The sequence below is a fragment of the Hemicordylus capensis genome, chromosome 1, assembly GCF_027244095.1.
Source record: "Hemicordylus capensis ecotype Gifberg chromosome 1, rHemCap1.1.pri, whole genome shotgun sequence".
NCBI classification, from domain to species: domain Eukaryota; kingdom Metazoa; phylum Chordata; class Lepidosauria; order Squamata; family Cordylidae; genus Hemicordylus; species Hemicordylus capensis.
This window is the reverse complement of record NC_069657.1, coordinates 246,944,957-246,958,476: the sequence shown is the minus strand read 5'-3', so window position 1 is coordinate 246,958,476 and position 13,520 is coordinate 246,944,957. Positions and strand designations below refer to the sequence as shown.

Genomic DNA, 13,520 nt, shown 5'->3' with positions numbered 1-13,520 from the left:
TAGAATGGGTCTGCATGGACTGCTTTGCCAGGGTTACCCCTCTCAACATCTTCCCTGGTTATGGCGGGACAGACTCCCCAGAAGCCTCTATATGCCCCCTTCTGCATATCCCCTACTAGCAAATGTGGATTTCACTCTCCACTCCTGTAATGAAAGTGGAATTCCACTCCCCCCCCCCCGCCCTAGCCCCCAAACCTGCAGAGAATTCATGCTTGTGTGGTATATTCAGGCTGGGGGTTACTTGCTTGGGGCAGTGGTGCCATTGCTGGCATTGCGGGGCATTTAAAGGGCTTTAAATGCCCTTTCCCTACCAAGGGTTGGTAGATTACTCTGAAAATTCACGATTGCACTTGGCATGCCCCCTTTGAGATCATGGCCAAACGTGGCCACCCCGCTGAAGTGGCGATGCTTTGCCCACAGTCTGGCCATGGAGCTGGATGGGATCTGCCTTGGAGGCCTCGCAGGACAGAGGGGCTCCTCTCTCCTTCAACTGGAGTTTGGCAGGCTGCAGTTTGGTGAACATCTGTGGTGCGATTTGGAGTTCCAGATTGAAACCTCAGTCACGTTTCCCTCTGGTTAGCTGTTACGTCTGAATGCAGCCATAGTTTGGTGAGAGTGGTGAGAATGTGTTTGAGATCTTTGGCTCATTCATAAAGAATTATGTTCAGGTTTTGATGTGGAGAGACTTAATATTTAAACCCAGTTAAGTGTAAAGATCAGATTTGGTGGCACATGTGCATGCCATGTGAAATGCCATCATTTCTACTAGACCTCCTTTGTCAGGAGTGCATAAAGTGTTCTATGGGTAAGGTGTTTCATGAAAAGCGGTGACTTCAGAATATATTGATCTTTGAATTGACATTTTTCAAATGATAGCAGGTATTCCCCTAATAGTGGTGAAGAGATGGCCTCTGCTAATGGTGGTGAAGAGATTTCCCCTTTTTCATGTGGAGTGAGACACACAGAGAATATTCAGACTCCGAATATGGTCAGCATGTTCTGTCCTTCATAGTCAAGCATTTTCAATCTTAGCTCATGCAGGGATGCTTTTTTTAGTTCCACTGAGCAGCAGTAATAGGGGAGGAGAACAAGAGAGCACAATATACACAGTGCCGGTACGACATTTGAAAATGTAAGCATACCGAGTCAGACCATTGGTCTATCTAGCTTAGTACTGTCTACACAGACTGGCAGGGGCTTCTCCAAGGTTACAGGCAGGAGTCTCTCTCATCCCTATCCTGGAGATGCCTGGAAGGGAACTTGGAACTTTCTGCATGCAAGCCTGCAAATGCTCTTCCCAGAGCAGCCCCATCTCCTGAGTGGAATAACTTATAGTCCTCACACACCAAGGCTGTTCACATAGGTGTGCAAAACAGGGCTGAGGGAGCCCAGCCCGGTTTTGCATGCCCACGTGAACCGCCAGGATCAGGCCTGATCCCAGAGGCAAACCCACCTGTGAAGCCACCCTCTAAAATGAGGTTAAGGGAGCGAGTGCTCCCATAGGTTCATTTTTTTGCTTGTGTGGCAGCTGTGGCTGCCACACTGTGGGGAATCTGGAGAGGGGAGGGGGGTCCCCAGGATGCACCACGCACTTGTGCCATGCATCCTGGTAGTTCCAGGGGCTGGGCCCCGAACCTCCCCACTGCCTTGTCGCATGGGGAGTCATCTGGCCATGCGGGGAGCATGCCCAACACCACTCATTCGATTGTGGGGAAGGTAAGCTTGACCTGCCTTCCCCGCAGACCGCCCTCTAGTCCTTCTCACTAATCGTGAGAAGAGGCTCAATGTCTCATTCAAATGCAAACCAGGGCAGAGCCTGCTTAGCAAAGGGAACAAGTCATGCTTGCTACCACAAGATCATGCTTCCTATCCATGCTCATTCCGATTTAGGAAGCAAGTTTAGGTTAGGTGTTAGGAGGAATTTCTTCTATATGAATTGCTCAAAAGTGGAACAAGCTACTTTGTGCAGTGGTGAAATATCCTTCGCTGGAGGTTTTTCAAACAAAGCCTGGGCATCCATTTGCCAGAGATACTATAGTAGATTCCTGACCTAGAGGGTTGAACTAGATTCCAAGGTCCCTTCCAGCTTTTAAATTGTATTATTCTATTTTGGTGACATCTTTGTCTTGTGGTAGCAAGCATGACTTGTCCCCTTAGCTAAGCAGGGTCTGCCCTGGTTGCATATGAAAGGGAGACTAGAAGTGTGATTACTGTCAGATATTCCCCTTAGGGGATGAAGCCACTCTGGGAAGAGCAGAAGGTTTCAAGTTCCCTCCCTGGCAGCATCTCCAAGATACGGCTGAGAGAGATTCCTACCTGTAACCTTGAAGAAGCCACGGCCAGTCTGTGTAGGCAATACTGAACGAGATGAACCTATGGTTCGACTCAGTAAATGGCAGCTTCCTATGTTCCTTCAGTTCCTTCAACCAACCAACGGCAAAGCACTCACTCTGAATGTCAGGGTATTTCATCATTAGCAAGAGGCCCCAGCGCAGTGTGGTTGAAGTGGTCTCTGTGCCGGCAGTAAATAGGTTTGCTACCACACCTGTTAGGTTATCATTATGGAAGTATCCATTAATATTGCTCTTCTTTTCCTAGATGGAATGGGGGAAAAGCAATAATTAAAACTTAGGGATGTGCACGTATCAATTTTTTTGGTTCCAAATCTGGCCAGCTAGCACAGGGGCGATTTGTTTCGTCCAGAAATCTCCCGAAACAGGTACAACGCAAAGCAGTTTCTTCCCATGTCAATATTGGCCTTCTTGTAAAACAGAGCAACACTGGCATAGGAAGGCATGTTTGAGTGGACCTCTGTCATGTGCCTCAGATGTTACCTAGGTGGCATGGAAAGCAGCCACACTGCAGCGGCTCTGACAGTAGAAAGGTAAACTTAGAAATGCCCTCCTTAAAACATGGGGATTTTAAAAGACTGTGGTCAACATTCTCTGAGGGAGGGCAGGATGGCTCCTTTTTTCAAGAAGGCAATCATCAGATTCATTCTAAAGAAGCCTGCATTGGCTCCCTCAGAGTTCAGCAACTATAGGCCTGTCTCCAACCTTCCATGGCTGGGTAAGGTAATTGTGGGTAGTGGTAATTGTGGGGATGGAAGGCACTGTTCTGCAGTGTTTCTGCTCCTATCTTTCAGGTGGATTCCAGATGGTGTCTCTCGGAGACTTTTCCTCTTCAGAATCTGAACTTTTGTATGCTGTCCCTCAGGGCTCCATATTGTCTCTAATGTTGTTTAACATCTACATGAAACAAGAGATCATCAGGACATTTAGTGCAGGGTGTTATCAGTGTGCCAATGACACCCACATGTTTTTCTCCATGTCAACATCATTAGGAGAAGACAAAACTGCCCTAAATGCTTGCCGGAAGGCAGTGATGGGCTGGATGAGGGATAACAAACTGAGACTGAGAGGTTCTTCTGCAGTTGCCACCGGCTCATCTGGTGGCTACTCAGGGATGAGCCTTCTCCATTGCTGCCCCAAGGCTTTGGGATACACTCTTTGTTGAAATGAGAACCTCACAATCTCTGACAACTTTTTGTTCACCCAGGCTTTTAATTAGATTTATAGTTTTTAACAGTTAACAGTTTTAACATTGTGTTAAAATGAAATTGTTTTAATATTTTAAGGTTATAATTTGTACTGGTTTTATTGTAAACCACCCAGAGACATGCATTTGGGGCAGTATACAAATAAGTTAAACAAACAAACAGACAGACAGACAGACAGACAGACAGACAAACAAACATTCTGACTAAAGCTACACATGTGCTACCAAAAAAAGAGCACATGCCCAGCAGTAGCATTCCTATTTTGGAGACATGGGTTCTTGCATATGATCAGAACCATGCATGTTATGCTGCAGAACATGTCAGCCAATGTGACAAACTCGTTATGATCCCTTAATTTCAATGGGACATGGCTAACTGAGTCTGGATGTTGCCCACCATGGCCCTTCAGCCCATGGTTTCCAGAAATTGTGCCTGAATATTTGCACAGCAGATGTTCTTTGCATCCTTGCTTTCTCATAGTGAATTTTCAGGATTTGTTTCTTGAAATGCATGCAGCCTTTGCACATATAGCGACAGTGGCCAACATCCAGACTACCAAAGTGCATATATAAAGAGACTACCAAAGTGCATATGTCCCCCAGAAGCAAACTGTAAGAGAAGAAACATGTTGCCGAGGGTCAGCGATATGTTTCCTCCCAATCACTTCCAGAGTACAGGGACAGTTCTACCACTTGTGCAAATGCACACATAATAGAGGAACTGGGGGAATTGTTTGCAGGCTATCAATAGCTACTAGTCTGGTGGCTATAGGACACCTCCAGTCTCAGAGGCAGGAAGCCCCTAAATACCAGTTTCAGGGGAGCAATAGCAGGAGAGAGAGCATGCTCTTGCCTGTTGGTTTCCTAGAGGTATCTGATGGGTGACTGTTGGAAACAGGATGCTGGACTAGATGGGCCTTGGGCCTGATCCAGCAGGGCTGTTCTTATGTTCCTCTTTACATGTGTGCTTCAGGATATCAGCCACTATCTGCAACATGTGAACCACCTAGGAACTTGTATATTTATGGGGTGGTATAAAAATGTGTTACATACATGAATTCTATCTATCTATCTATCTATCTTAAGGATTGCTAGATGTTTGGAAACGCTTGCTAGCCTAATTTGTGTGGTTGCTTTTTCTTTAGATTTCTTGGGAACAGCATGTGCATCCACATCATGCACACATGCTTTGAAACCACAATGGGACAACTGCAATGCAATCAATGCCATATTTAAAAGTCTCCATTACCTCTTGCTGTCGGATAAGAAATGAATCAATAAAGCTTCTCTGGTCATTTTCATCCAATTCTTTGAGGTGTTCTATGAAGGTGGCAGTTACAAAGGCTTGAAATTCATCTCTGTTATTAAGCACCGTCTTGTGAGCTCGAGAAAGAAAGCCAAGAGCAGGAAACAGGTTATACAGCTGAAAAGAAGGACAAAGAACAAGATATATTAAGAGGGTTCAACAGTACATGATGTTACCAGGTGGACATCTCAAAGCAATTTTATCAAAATAGCTTTGTTCATATTCTAGAGAAGAATAAATAACGACCCTGAAGGATTACTTAATACACCTGAAACTTTGTTTTGTGAATGTTCATTAGAGGCTAAGCTCTAAGAAATTGCGGATTAATCGGAAGATTGTATACAGACCACAGAAAAAGGGAGGCTGGGGAATTCCAAATTTAAGACTATATTATCAAGCAGCACACCTTGGACATATGATACCATTTATACTAGAAGATTCAACTAAACAGTGGGTCCAAATAGGGAATGCACAAGAGGCAGATGGTTTTTCAATACAAGTTCCTTTTTGTACATTTCCCCCCCAAAGATAGTCAATATTAATCATTTATTTACTAAAGCTATGTTCCTGATATGGAGGAAAAGATATAAGGAGTTGATGGGAACTATCTCCCCATTAACACTCTTGAAGATTTATGTTGACCCTGGTAATAAATATATGTCGACTCAGATGGATTTATTCAGGAAATATAGGTGATGCAGATTTAGAGATTTTTTATCATTGGGATGGGTTATTTAATAGGGAACAGATTGAGTACAAGATAGGTTATCAACTACCATGGTTATTTTGGTTTCAAATAAAATCTATTTTGAGTAATAGTTATGTGCACGGACCGGTTCGGAGGCCATTCTAAAGGCCTCCAGACCAGTCCGGACACGGGGTGGTTTTGGTTCGGGAAGATGGGGTGGGGTATTCCAATAAAGATAGGGGGGCTTTACTTACCCCTTCCAACAAAGGCACCGTATTTTTTTGAGCAATTGGGCGGCAGGATATCTCCCTGCCGCCCGCTTGACTCCCTGCTCGGCGCGGCGCAGCTCCTCCTTTTGTATACAGAATGGGGCGGCAGGATAGCTCCCAGTCCCTGCCGCCCCCATAAAGCCCCGCTCGGCTGGTGGCCGCCCCCTTCAAGCCCCCTGCAGCCCCCAAGAAGACCCCTGCCGCCCCCTTCTTGCTAAATTTCTGCCCATTGCAAGAGGTCGGCAGGAGAACTCCCTGCCGTCCCCTTCCCCTTTGCCGGCTGGGCTGCAAATGGCTTCTAGGAAGGCTTTTGCGCACATGCTTTGTATTTGGTGGTTTTTTCTATTTCTTTTTCTTCTATTCTGCTATCCCCTGGTATTGCTATGTCGATTATTTTGACTTGTTTTTCTTTCTTCTCGACTACAGTGATATCTGGTGTATTGTGTGGCAGATGTTTGTCTGTTTGTAGTCGGAAGTCCCATAATATTTTTACATCTTCATTTTCTTCGACTTTTTCAATTTTATGGTCCCACCGATTCTTGGCTACAGTTAGCTTGTATTTTTTGCAGATGTTCCAGTGTATCATCCCTGCTACCTTGTCATGCCGTTGGTTGTAGTCAGTCTGTGCGATCTTTTTACAACAGCTGATTAGGTGGTCCACGGTTTCATCTGCTTCTTTACAAAGGCAGCACTTGCTGTTTGTTGTGGATTTTTTGACTTTTCCTCTTATTGCATTTGTTCTTCGTGCCTGTTCTTGCACAGCCAGTACTAAACCCTCTGTTTCTTTCTTCAAGTTGCCATTCTTAAGCCATTGCCAGGTCTTGATAATGTCTGACTTTCCACTTATATTGTGCAAATATTGACCATGCAGGGGCTTCTTTTTCCATTTTTCTGCTCAGTTCTTGACTTGTTCTTTCTTGTAGGCCTGCTTTGTTTCATTGGTGTTGAATAGTTTCGCGTTATTGACCATTTGAAGTGCATCTTCTTCACCGTCCTTGATATATTCTTCAAGGACTCTTTTCTCCTCCTCTACTGTTTGATGGACTTGCAGCATTCCTCTTCCACCTGAGCTGCAAGGGAGGTATAGCCTATCTACATGACTGCGGGGGTGCAGAGCATGATTGATGGTCATGATTTTCCTGGTCTTACGGTCTAGCATCTCTAGCTCTGCCTGGGTCCAGTCTATTATTCCTGCAGTGTATCTGATAACAGCTATAGCCCAGGTGTTTATGGCTTGTATGGTGTTCACGCCATTGAGTTTGGACTTGAGGATTTTTCTAACTCTCCTGATGTATTCACTTCCAATTTTTCTTTTAACTTCAGTCTGTGCGATGTTATCAGCCTGGAGAATGCCCAAGTATTTGTAATGTTCTTTCTCTTCCAGGTTCTTGATCTTGCTTCCATTGGGCAGTTCTATTCCTTCTGTTTTTCTTATTTTCTCTCTGTTCATTATTAATGCAGCACACTTGTCTAGTCCAAACTCCACTGCTATATCGCTACTGAATATACGGACAGTGTTTAGCAGTGATTCGATTTCTGACTTGGACTTTCCATAGAACTTCAGATCATCCATGTACAGCAGATGGTTGATTTGACTTGATGTTTTAGATGTTTGGTATCCGAGGCCTGTTTTGTTTAGTAATACATTTATAGCCGAATCTTCCTCCAAGGAGCCCAGAGGAGTGTACTACATACTTGAGTTTCTCTTTCACAACAACCCTGTGAAGTACAGTAGGTTAGGCTGAGAGAGAAGTGACTGACTGGCCCAGAGTCACTCAGCTAGTCTCATGGCTGAATGGGGATTTCAATTCGGGTCTCCCCGGTCCTAGTCCAGCACTCTAACCACTACACCATGCTGCCTCTCTCATGAAATTTATGTTCATGCCCAAAATCCTCCTTTTCAAAGAACAAGATTTCTGGAATCTTAAGATTTTTAAAAGAATAATTGGAGAAGGAAAAGAGGTTTGTGGACAGAAGGCTATGGAGATTATGCACAAAGCAGAATATAATCTGTCTCAAGGAACAAATATCCTTTTTGTGGGAAACAGTTTGACAGAAAATGGAGTCAGGGAAAGGGAAATAACTCATCAATTTGTCAGTGCACACTTGCTTTTAAGTTTGAACATTATTATTTCTTGTTTACATAGTCAGGCAGGTGTTATTGACTGGTTGGTTTTATCCAGACATCGAGTCCTTCCCAAGGACCTGGGATGGCTGAATTTTATCATCAATGTTGTTGCTGTTATTATTATAGATATCATTGCAGAATATAGGCTGTTTCCCGCAGTGCTGCTTTCTGTTATTGGCTGATGGTGATTTTAGTGGCCCCTATGGTGTTGAGGTGCTCTTCAAGGTCTTTTGGAATTGCACCTAGAGCGCCAATTACTACTGGGATTACTTTGGTCTTTTCTGTCACAGCCTTTCAATTTCAATTTGTAGATCTTTTCATTTTGTTATTTTTTCTATTTCTATTATTTATTTATTTATTTACAGAGTCAGACAGGTGTTATTGACTGGTTTGTTTTATACTGGGACCTGGGATGGCTGAATTTTGTTGTCAATTTCTATACCGCCCTTCCAAAAGTGGCTCAGGGCAGTTTACACAGAGAAATAATGAATAAGTAAGATGGCTCCCTGTCCCCAAAGGGCTCACAAACTAAAAAGAAACATAAGATACACACCAGCAACAGTCACTGGAGGTACTGTGCTGGGGTGAATAGGGCCAGTTACTCTCCCCCTTCTAAATAAAGAGAATCACCACGTTAAAAGGTGCCTCTTTGCCAAGTTAGCAGGGCATGACATGACAAATCTAAATATTGAAGCAATGAATGACAAGTTTATAGGAAGGTGCCAGGTTCATTTCGCTCCATATTCTCTATCCTGACTGAGTGTCGTGCCCTATCTGGAGATGCAAGGGACTGAAGCTGGGATCATCTGCATGGAAAGCATAGGTTCTTTCACTGAATTATAGCCTCTCCCTATAGCAGTGGGATGAGTAACTACTGAAGGCAGTGACGTTCTTCTCTTGAACCATCTGAAGCCCTCCTAAAAGCTGTGTTTCTTTTCTGAACCTTCAGCATGTTTTCAGTCTTTTGAAACTGAGGACTAGAGAGTGGAGGAGGGGAATTTTGTGACAGGAAAACAAGGTGTGCAATAGAACATTCCTCAAGCCTGGGTGGGTGGGGTGAAGAATAGGCTAGAAGCTTTCTCTCTCTCTCATGTGAGACCATTTTTACACGAGGTTTTTACATAGGGGAAGCATCCAACATATGCGTACTCTTCTCTGTTCTGCAGTGGTACAGTTGTGGGGTGACTAGCACATGATTTCCCTACAAAATTGAATGAGCAAGTTCCTTGGAACAATTGGTTTTGTACCAGCCATTGGGTTCTGTGTTTATTCAGTGAATCATAGGAACACATGATTCATGAAGCTGCCTTATATTGAATCAGATCACAGGTTCACCTAGGCTGTATGATCTGACCAGTCTCAGCTCTTCGAGAACTCAGGGTTGTATCACACAGGCAGCAGAGCTGAGATTGTTTCACTTGCAAGTTGGAAATTAACCCTTTGCACGCAAAGCATACGCTTTACCACGGAACCATGACACCGCCAGTAACACATGGAATATACAAGATACAAAGTTATTCTGTGGAATGCACAAAATATGCACAGCCCTACCTACTCGTCATGCTCTGGAATTACAGCCAAGTGTTTTAGCAAGTTTAAAATTAACTATTGGTTACCAGAACTGAGGGAGTTCCCAAAAGCTGGATATTTTCATTGATCAACTGCAGCAGTCTTAAGAATGTGGGGTCTTCATATTCAAATCGCTTGCCAAGTAATATGGACACAATAATATTGGAAACAGAAGCATTCATGATTGTCTTAATTTCAAATGGTTTTCCTGTGCAAGATATTAAAATGAAACAGAACTATTTAGAGGAAATACACATTATGGAAATAGTATCACTATGAAAGTTACTCTTCACGGTCTTAAGATCCCCATGTCATCCTGTCTATGTTTAGTCTCCCTTTGTCTTAGAAATCAGTCCAATCCATACTTTGTGTTCAATGTGCATACAGTTTGTATACACTTCACACAGAATTGTTAACCTGTGCACAGTTATTCACACATTTAGAAGTGATGTGTTCGTTTTTGAGGGGACAAGTCCCCATGTTGATTGTTAACATGAATGCTTGTAGAACCATTCATATGAAACCATTTAGACACATGTACAACACAATGAGGCTATTCACACAATGGGGTGAAATCGGGCTAGCGGAGGCTAGCTTGATTTCGCCCCATTGTGTGAATCAGCCCTGTGGTTCCTAGGCGGGTAACCTGCATAAGTACCCCTGCCCTAAAACCAGGTTTGCAGAACGAGCACTCTGCAAACCTGGGTTTAAAAATTGTGAGTAGCCGCGCCGTGGCTCCGCGCCGTGGCTACTCATGAGGAGACCCCCGGAGGGGAGGTGAAAAGCCACCTACCGGCTCCGGGGGTCTCGCCAACATGCCCTGTGCGCTCGTGCAGGGCATGCTGGAGCTTCCGGGGGGCAATCGGCCCCCGCTCCCCCCAGCCCCTGCCGACTCCGTCACCCAGATCTCACCCTGATCTCGCCCGGATCGCCCGGCTCCTGCCCAGATCGTCTGCAGGGTGAGCGGACTTAGCCCACTCTCCTCGCTCATCTCACCAAACCGGGTCTCACCAATCATGAGACCCGGCTCAATGTGTGAATGACTTTATTGTTGGTGTATTTGGGGTTGTTTTGGCTAAGAACTGCTAGTAATTGTTTAAATGTCACAGGTACCCTTGAGATACATCTGCACACTACTGACATAAACTACTTTAATAGTCATTACTTCTCCCCAGGAAACCTTGAGAGTTACATTTCTTTGCATTGGGGATATGTGAGAAAACATTATCTGCAACTTTAAATTATTGGAACATAATTCTGCTCTCGAGTGCCAGAAGGAAACACCAACCTACCTTCATAAGTCTCAAATTTCCTTATTAGGAAACGGCACTCTTCAACAATTTTGTCTTCAATAGTCCTCTTGCCCATCCCATAGTCCCGTAACGTGGTCAATGTAAACCGCCTCATGACTTTCCAGTTTTCACCACGAGCAAAAACGAGACCTGATTAAAAGGTAGGGGAGCAACATTGAATGTCAGATCATTCTAAGTTCTTTCGATTATATTCAGATGCCACCTTTCCCACATGGAAGTCAGGGTAGCATTCCTAAGGCTCTCAGGTGCAGCGATGTGTCTACAATTGAACAATGGAGGAGCAAATGTCCCTGGGCACCTGAAGGAGGGGGGTTTGGTGGGCTTTAGACAGTGGTTTAGTGGTTTAGACAGCTTGCTTTTTGCCCTCCCCCTTTCACTCCTCTCTGAAGAAAAAGGTGAAGGGGCAAGGCCAATCTCCACCTTTTGTCCCATCCCAGGGCCTACGCAAACATGGCTATAGCCCTGCCTAGAGGTCTCCTATGCAGGCACCAACCAGACTCAGATCTGCTTAGCCTCTGAGAAGCATTTGCCCAGAACAATCTCTGGTTTGATTTATGCAAGTGTATCCCCTTGATTTCATTGGTAACCATGTGTAGCTCCCAAGTAGGTTTAGCAACTGATGGGAAAAGTCTGATTTGTGGATTTCCGGGACAATCCTGGTCAAACAGCGGTGGTTAAGCCACATTTAACCAGGACAGATCCCAGAGATCAGATCCTGGTGACCTGTCCTGGCTAAATGCAATTTAACACAGTAGTTTGACCAGGATTGTCTGGAAATTCTGGTTTCTCACAATCAGCTCTGTAGGCTTAGCGATCCTGGGTAATTATTTAATCTGGATTCCCATCATTGTAAGAATGCTGCCACTGTTGCAGAGAGATATCTTTCTGTACAAGCTGTTTGAAAAACTGCAAAGTTACTCTCAGGCTACAGTTATACCCACAATTCTACAGAATGCCAAAAAAAGGCGGGGGACCTAAGGGGGAACTAAATGTACACAATAACTTGTTGTGGGCATCTTGATTTTTCCATTCCTGTTCATGACTGCAAGCAACACAGACTCCTATGCAGAAGGAAGGACCTCACCATGGCCCTTGGAAATTTTGTCAAGCATCGGGTTGGAGGGCCTCTCAGCAAATGCATCTGCCTGGTTCACCAATGCCTCCTTGACCGTCTCATATCCTGTCAGTACTACCACTTTCTTGAGTCCCATTTGGACACTGAAGATGGAGCCATACTGTTTTGACAACTGGAATTCAACAAAAGAAAACATAAAAACCAGTTCTGATCATCATGTCCCGCCCTATATGCTGAGGATGGAGTAACCTGATGCAAATCATCCCTCATGAGACTACAACCAGATGTGAACTTATGTAAACGTAAAGACCAGAGAGTCAAGTGATAACTGCTCATGCTAATTGAAATGAGGTTGTTCAGTACATACCAGTGCACTCAGTGGCAGTCTAAGCTTCCCTCCTAGAGATAAGAGCTAGGGATGTGCAAGAAACAGATTTTGCATTTCTGAGATCCTCAGGGTGGCATGTTTAAATGTCATCAGCTAACCTGGCACACTTGATGATTTCTTCTAACTGCATGAAAGTGCCAGACCAACTGATGCATCCCTTCCTGTGGAAACTACTACACAAGACAAGAGATGAAAGTTTGAGGTGGTGTACAAATTTGAGGAAGAGAGAGAGAGAGAGAGAGAGAGAGAGAGAGAGAGAGAGAGAGAGAGAGAGAGAGAGATTGCAATAACAAATAACAAAACTTCAAATATTGATGAAACTGTCAAGAAACTAGCACAGGATAATAAAGAATTTAAATTAAGGGTTGAAGCTTTAGAGAAGGATGTGGGATCACTGAAAGAGGATAAAGAAAAATTATTAGATCAAATGGCTTTGTTGGAATTAAGACAAAAAGAGAGATTTTTAAGGTTTAGGGGTATTCCAGAAACTCCTAACCAGAATATTAAGAAACTACTTGGAGAGGAACTTGCATCACTTTTGGGAATCACAGCTGCAGAGATGGAGGCTCAGATTGAGATAGCTTTTTGTCTAAACTCAGACTTTGCTATAAGAAATAAACTAATTAAAGACTGTTTAGTACAATTCACTACTAAATCAATAGCTGAGCGAATCATCCAGGCTCATTTTACCATAGCTTTAACAATTCAAGCTCTCCAGATAAATTTTTTGAAGGAAATTCCAGCTAGAATTTTAAGAAAACGCAAGGATTACAAATTTTTGACTGATGCATTAAATGCCAATGGAAAACGTTTCAGATGGGAATTACCAGAGGGACTCTCCTTTTTCTACAAGAGCAAGAAGAACAGATTCACTGAGCTCCTCAAAGCACAAGAATTTTGGCGGAAATACAAAAAAGACTTAGCCTCTGAGCACCCTGCTCCATAAACACATAATCTAAATTAGTTCATATGGATTACAAACATACTTATAGAATTTTTTCTTGGAATGTAAATGGGTTGAATTCAAAAATTAAAAGAAATAAGGTTTTTCACTTTCTTAAAAAACAAAATTTGGACATTGTGTGTCTACAAGAGACTCATATTAGAAAACAAGATAAAAAATTTTTGGTCAGTAAGGCCCTGGGACAAGAATTTGTTTCTTTAGACAAGAAAAAAAAAAAGAGGAGTAGTATTTTATGTCAAACAGCAATTTGAACCTAAATTGA

At 43.6% G+C, this 13,520-nt stretch overlaps 2 protein-coding genes across 6 annotated transcripts in view; one reads left to right on the top strand and one right to left on the bottom strand.

Moving 5' to 3' along the window:
* Positions 1–13,520, top strand: part of LOC128339760 (cytochrome P450 2K6-like) — a 129,568-nt gene that overhangs the window by 41,609 nt on the left and 74,439 nt on the right. The window lies entirely within an intron of this gene.
* Positions 4,424–12,165, bottom strand: LOC128339762 (cytochrome P450 2K4-like). Its single transcript, XM_053284164.1, has 4 exons — positions 11,916–12,165; positions 10,811–10,960; positions 9,566–9,726; positions 4,424–4,981 (listed from the first exon to the last, which is right to left on the bottom strand). The coding sequence occupies exons 1-4, from the start codon at positions 12,100–12,102 to the stop codon at positions 4,733–4,735; spliced, it is 747 nt and encodes a 248-aa protein (XP_053140139.1). The 5' UTR covers positions 12,103–12,165; the 3' UTR covers positions 4,424–4,732.

Coding starts and splice junctions, on each gene's coding strand:
- LOC128339762 (XM_053284164.1), bottom strand. CDS start 12,102: ATGTTTTCTTTTGTTGAATTCCAGTTGTCAAAACAGTATGGCTCCATC. Junction 10,961..11,915: donor CAAAATTTCCAAGGGCCATG/GTGAGGTCCTTC, acceptor CCTTTTAATCAG/GTCTCGTTTTTGCTCGTGGT. Junction 9,727..10,810: donor GAAATTTGAGACTTATGAAG/GTAGGTTGGTGT, acceptor TATCTTGCACAG/GAAAACCATTTGAAATTAAG.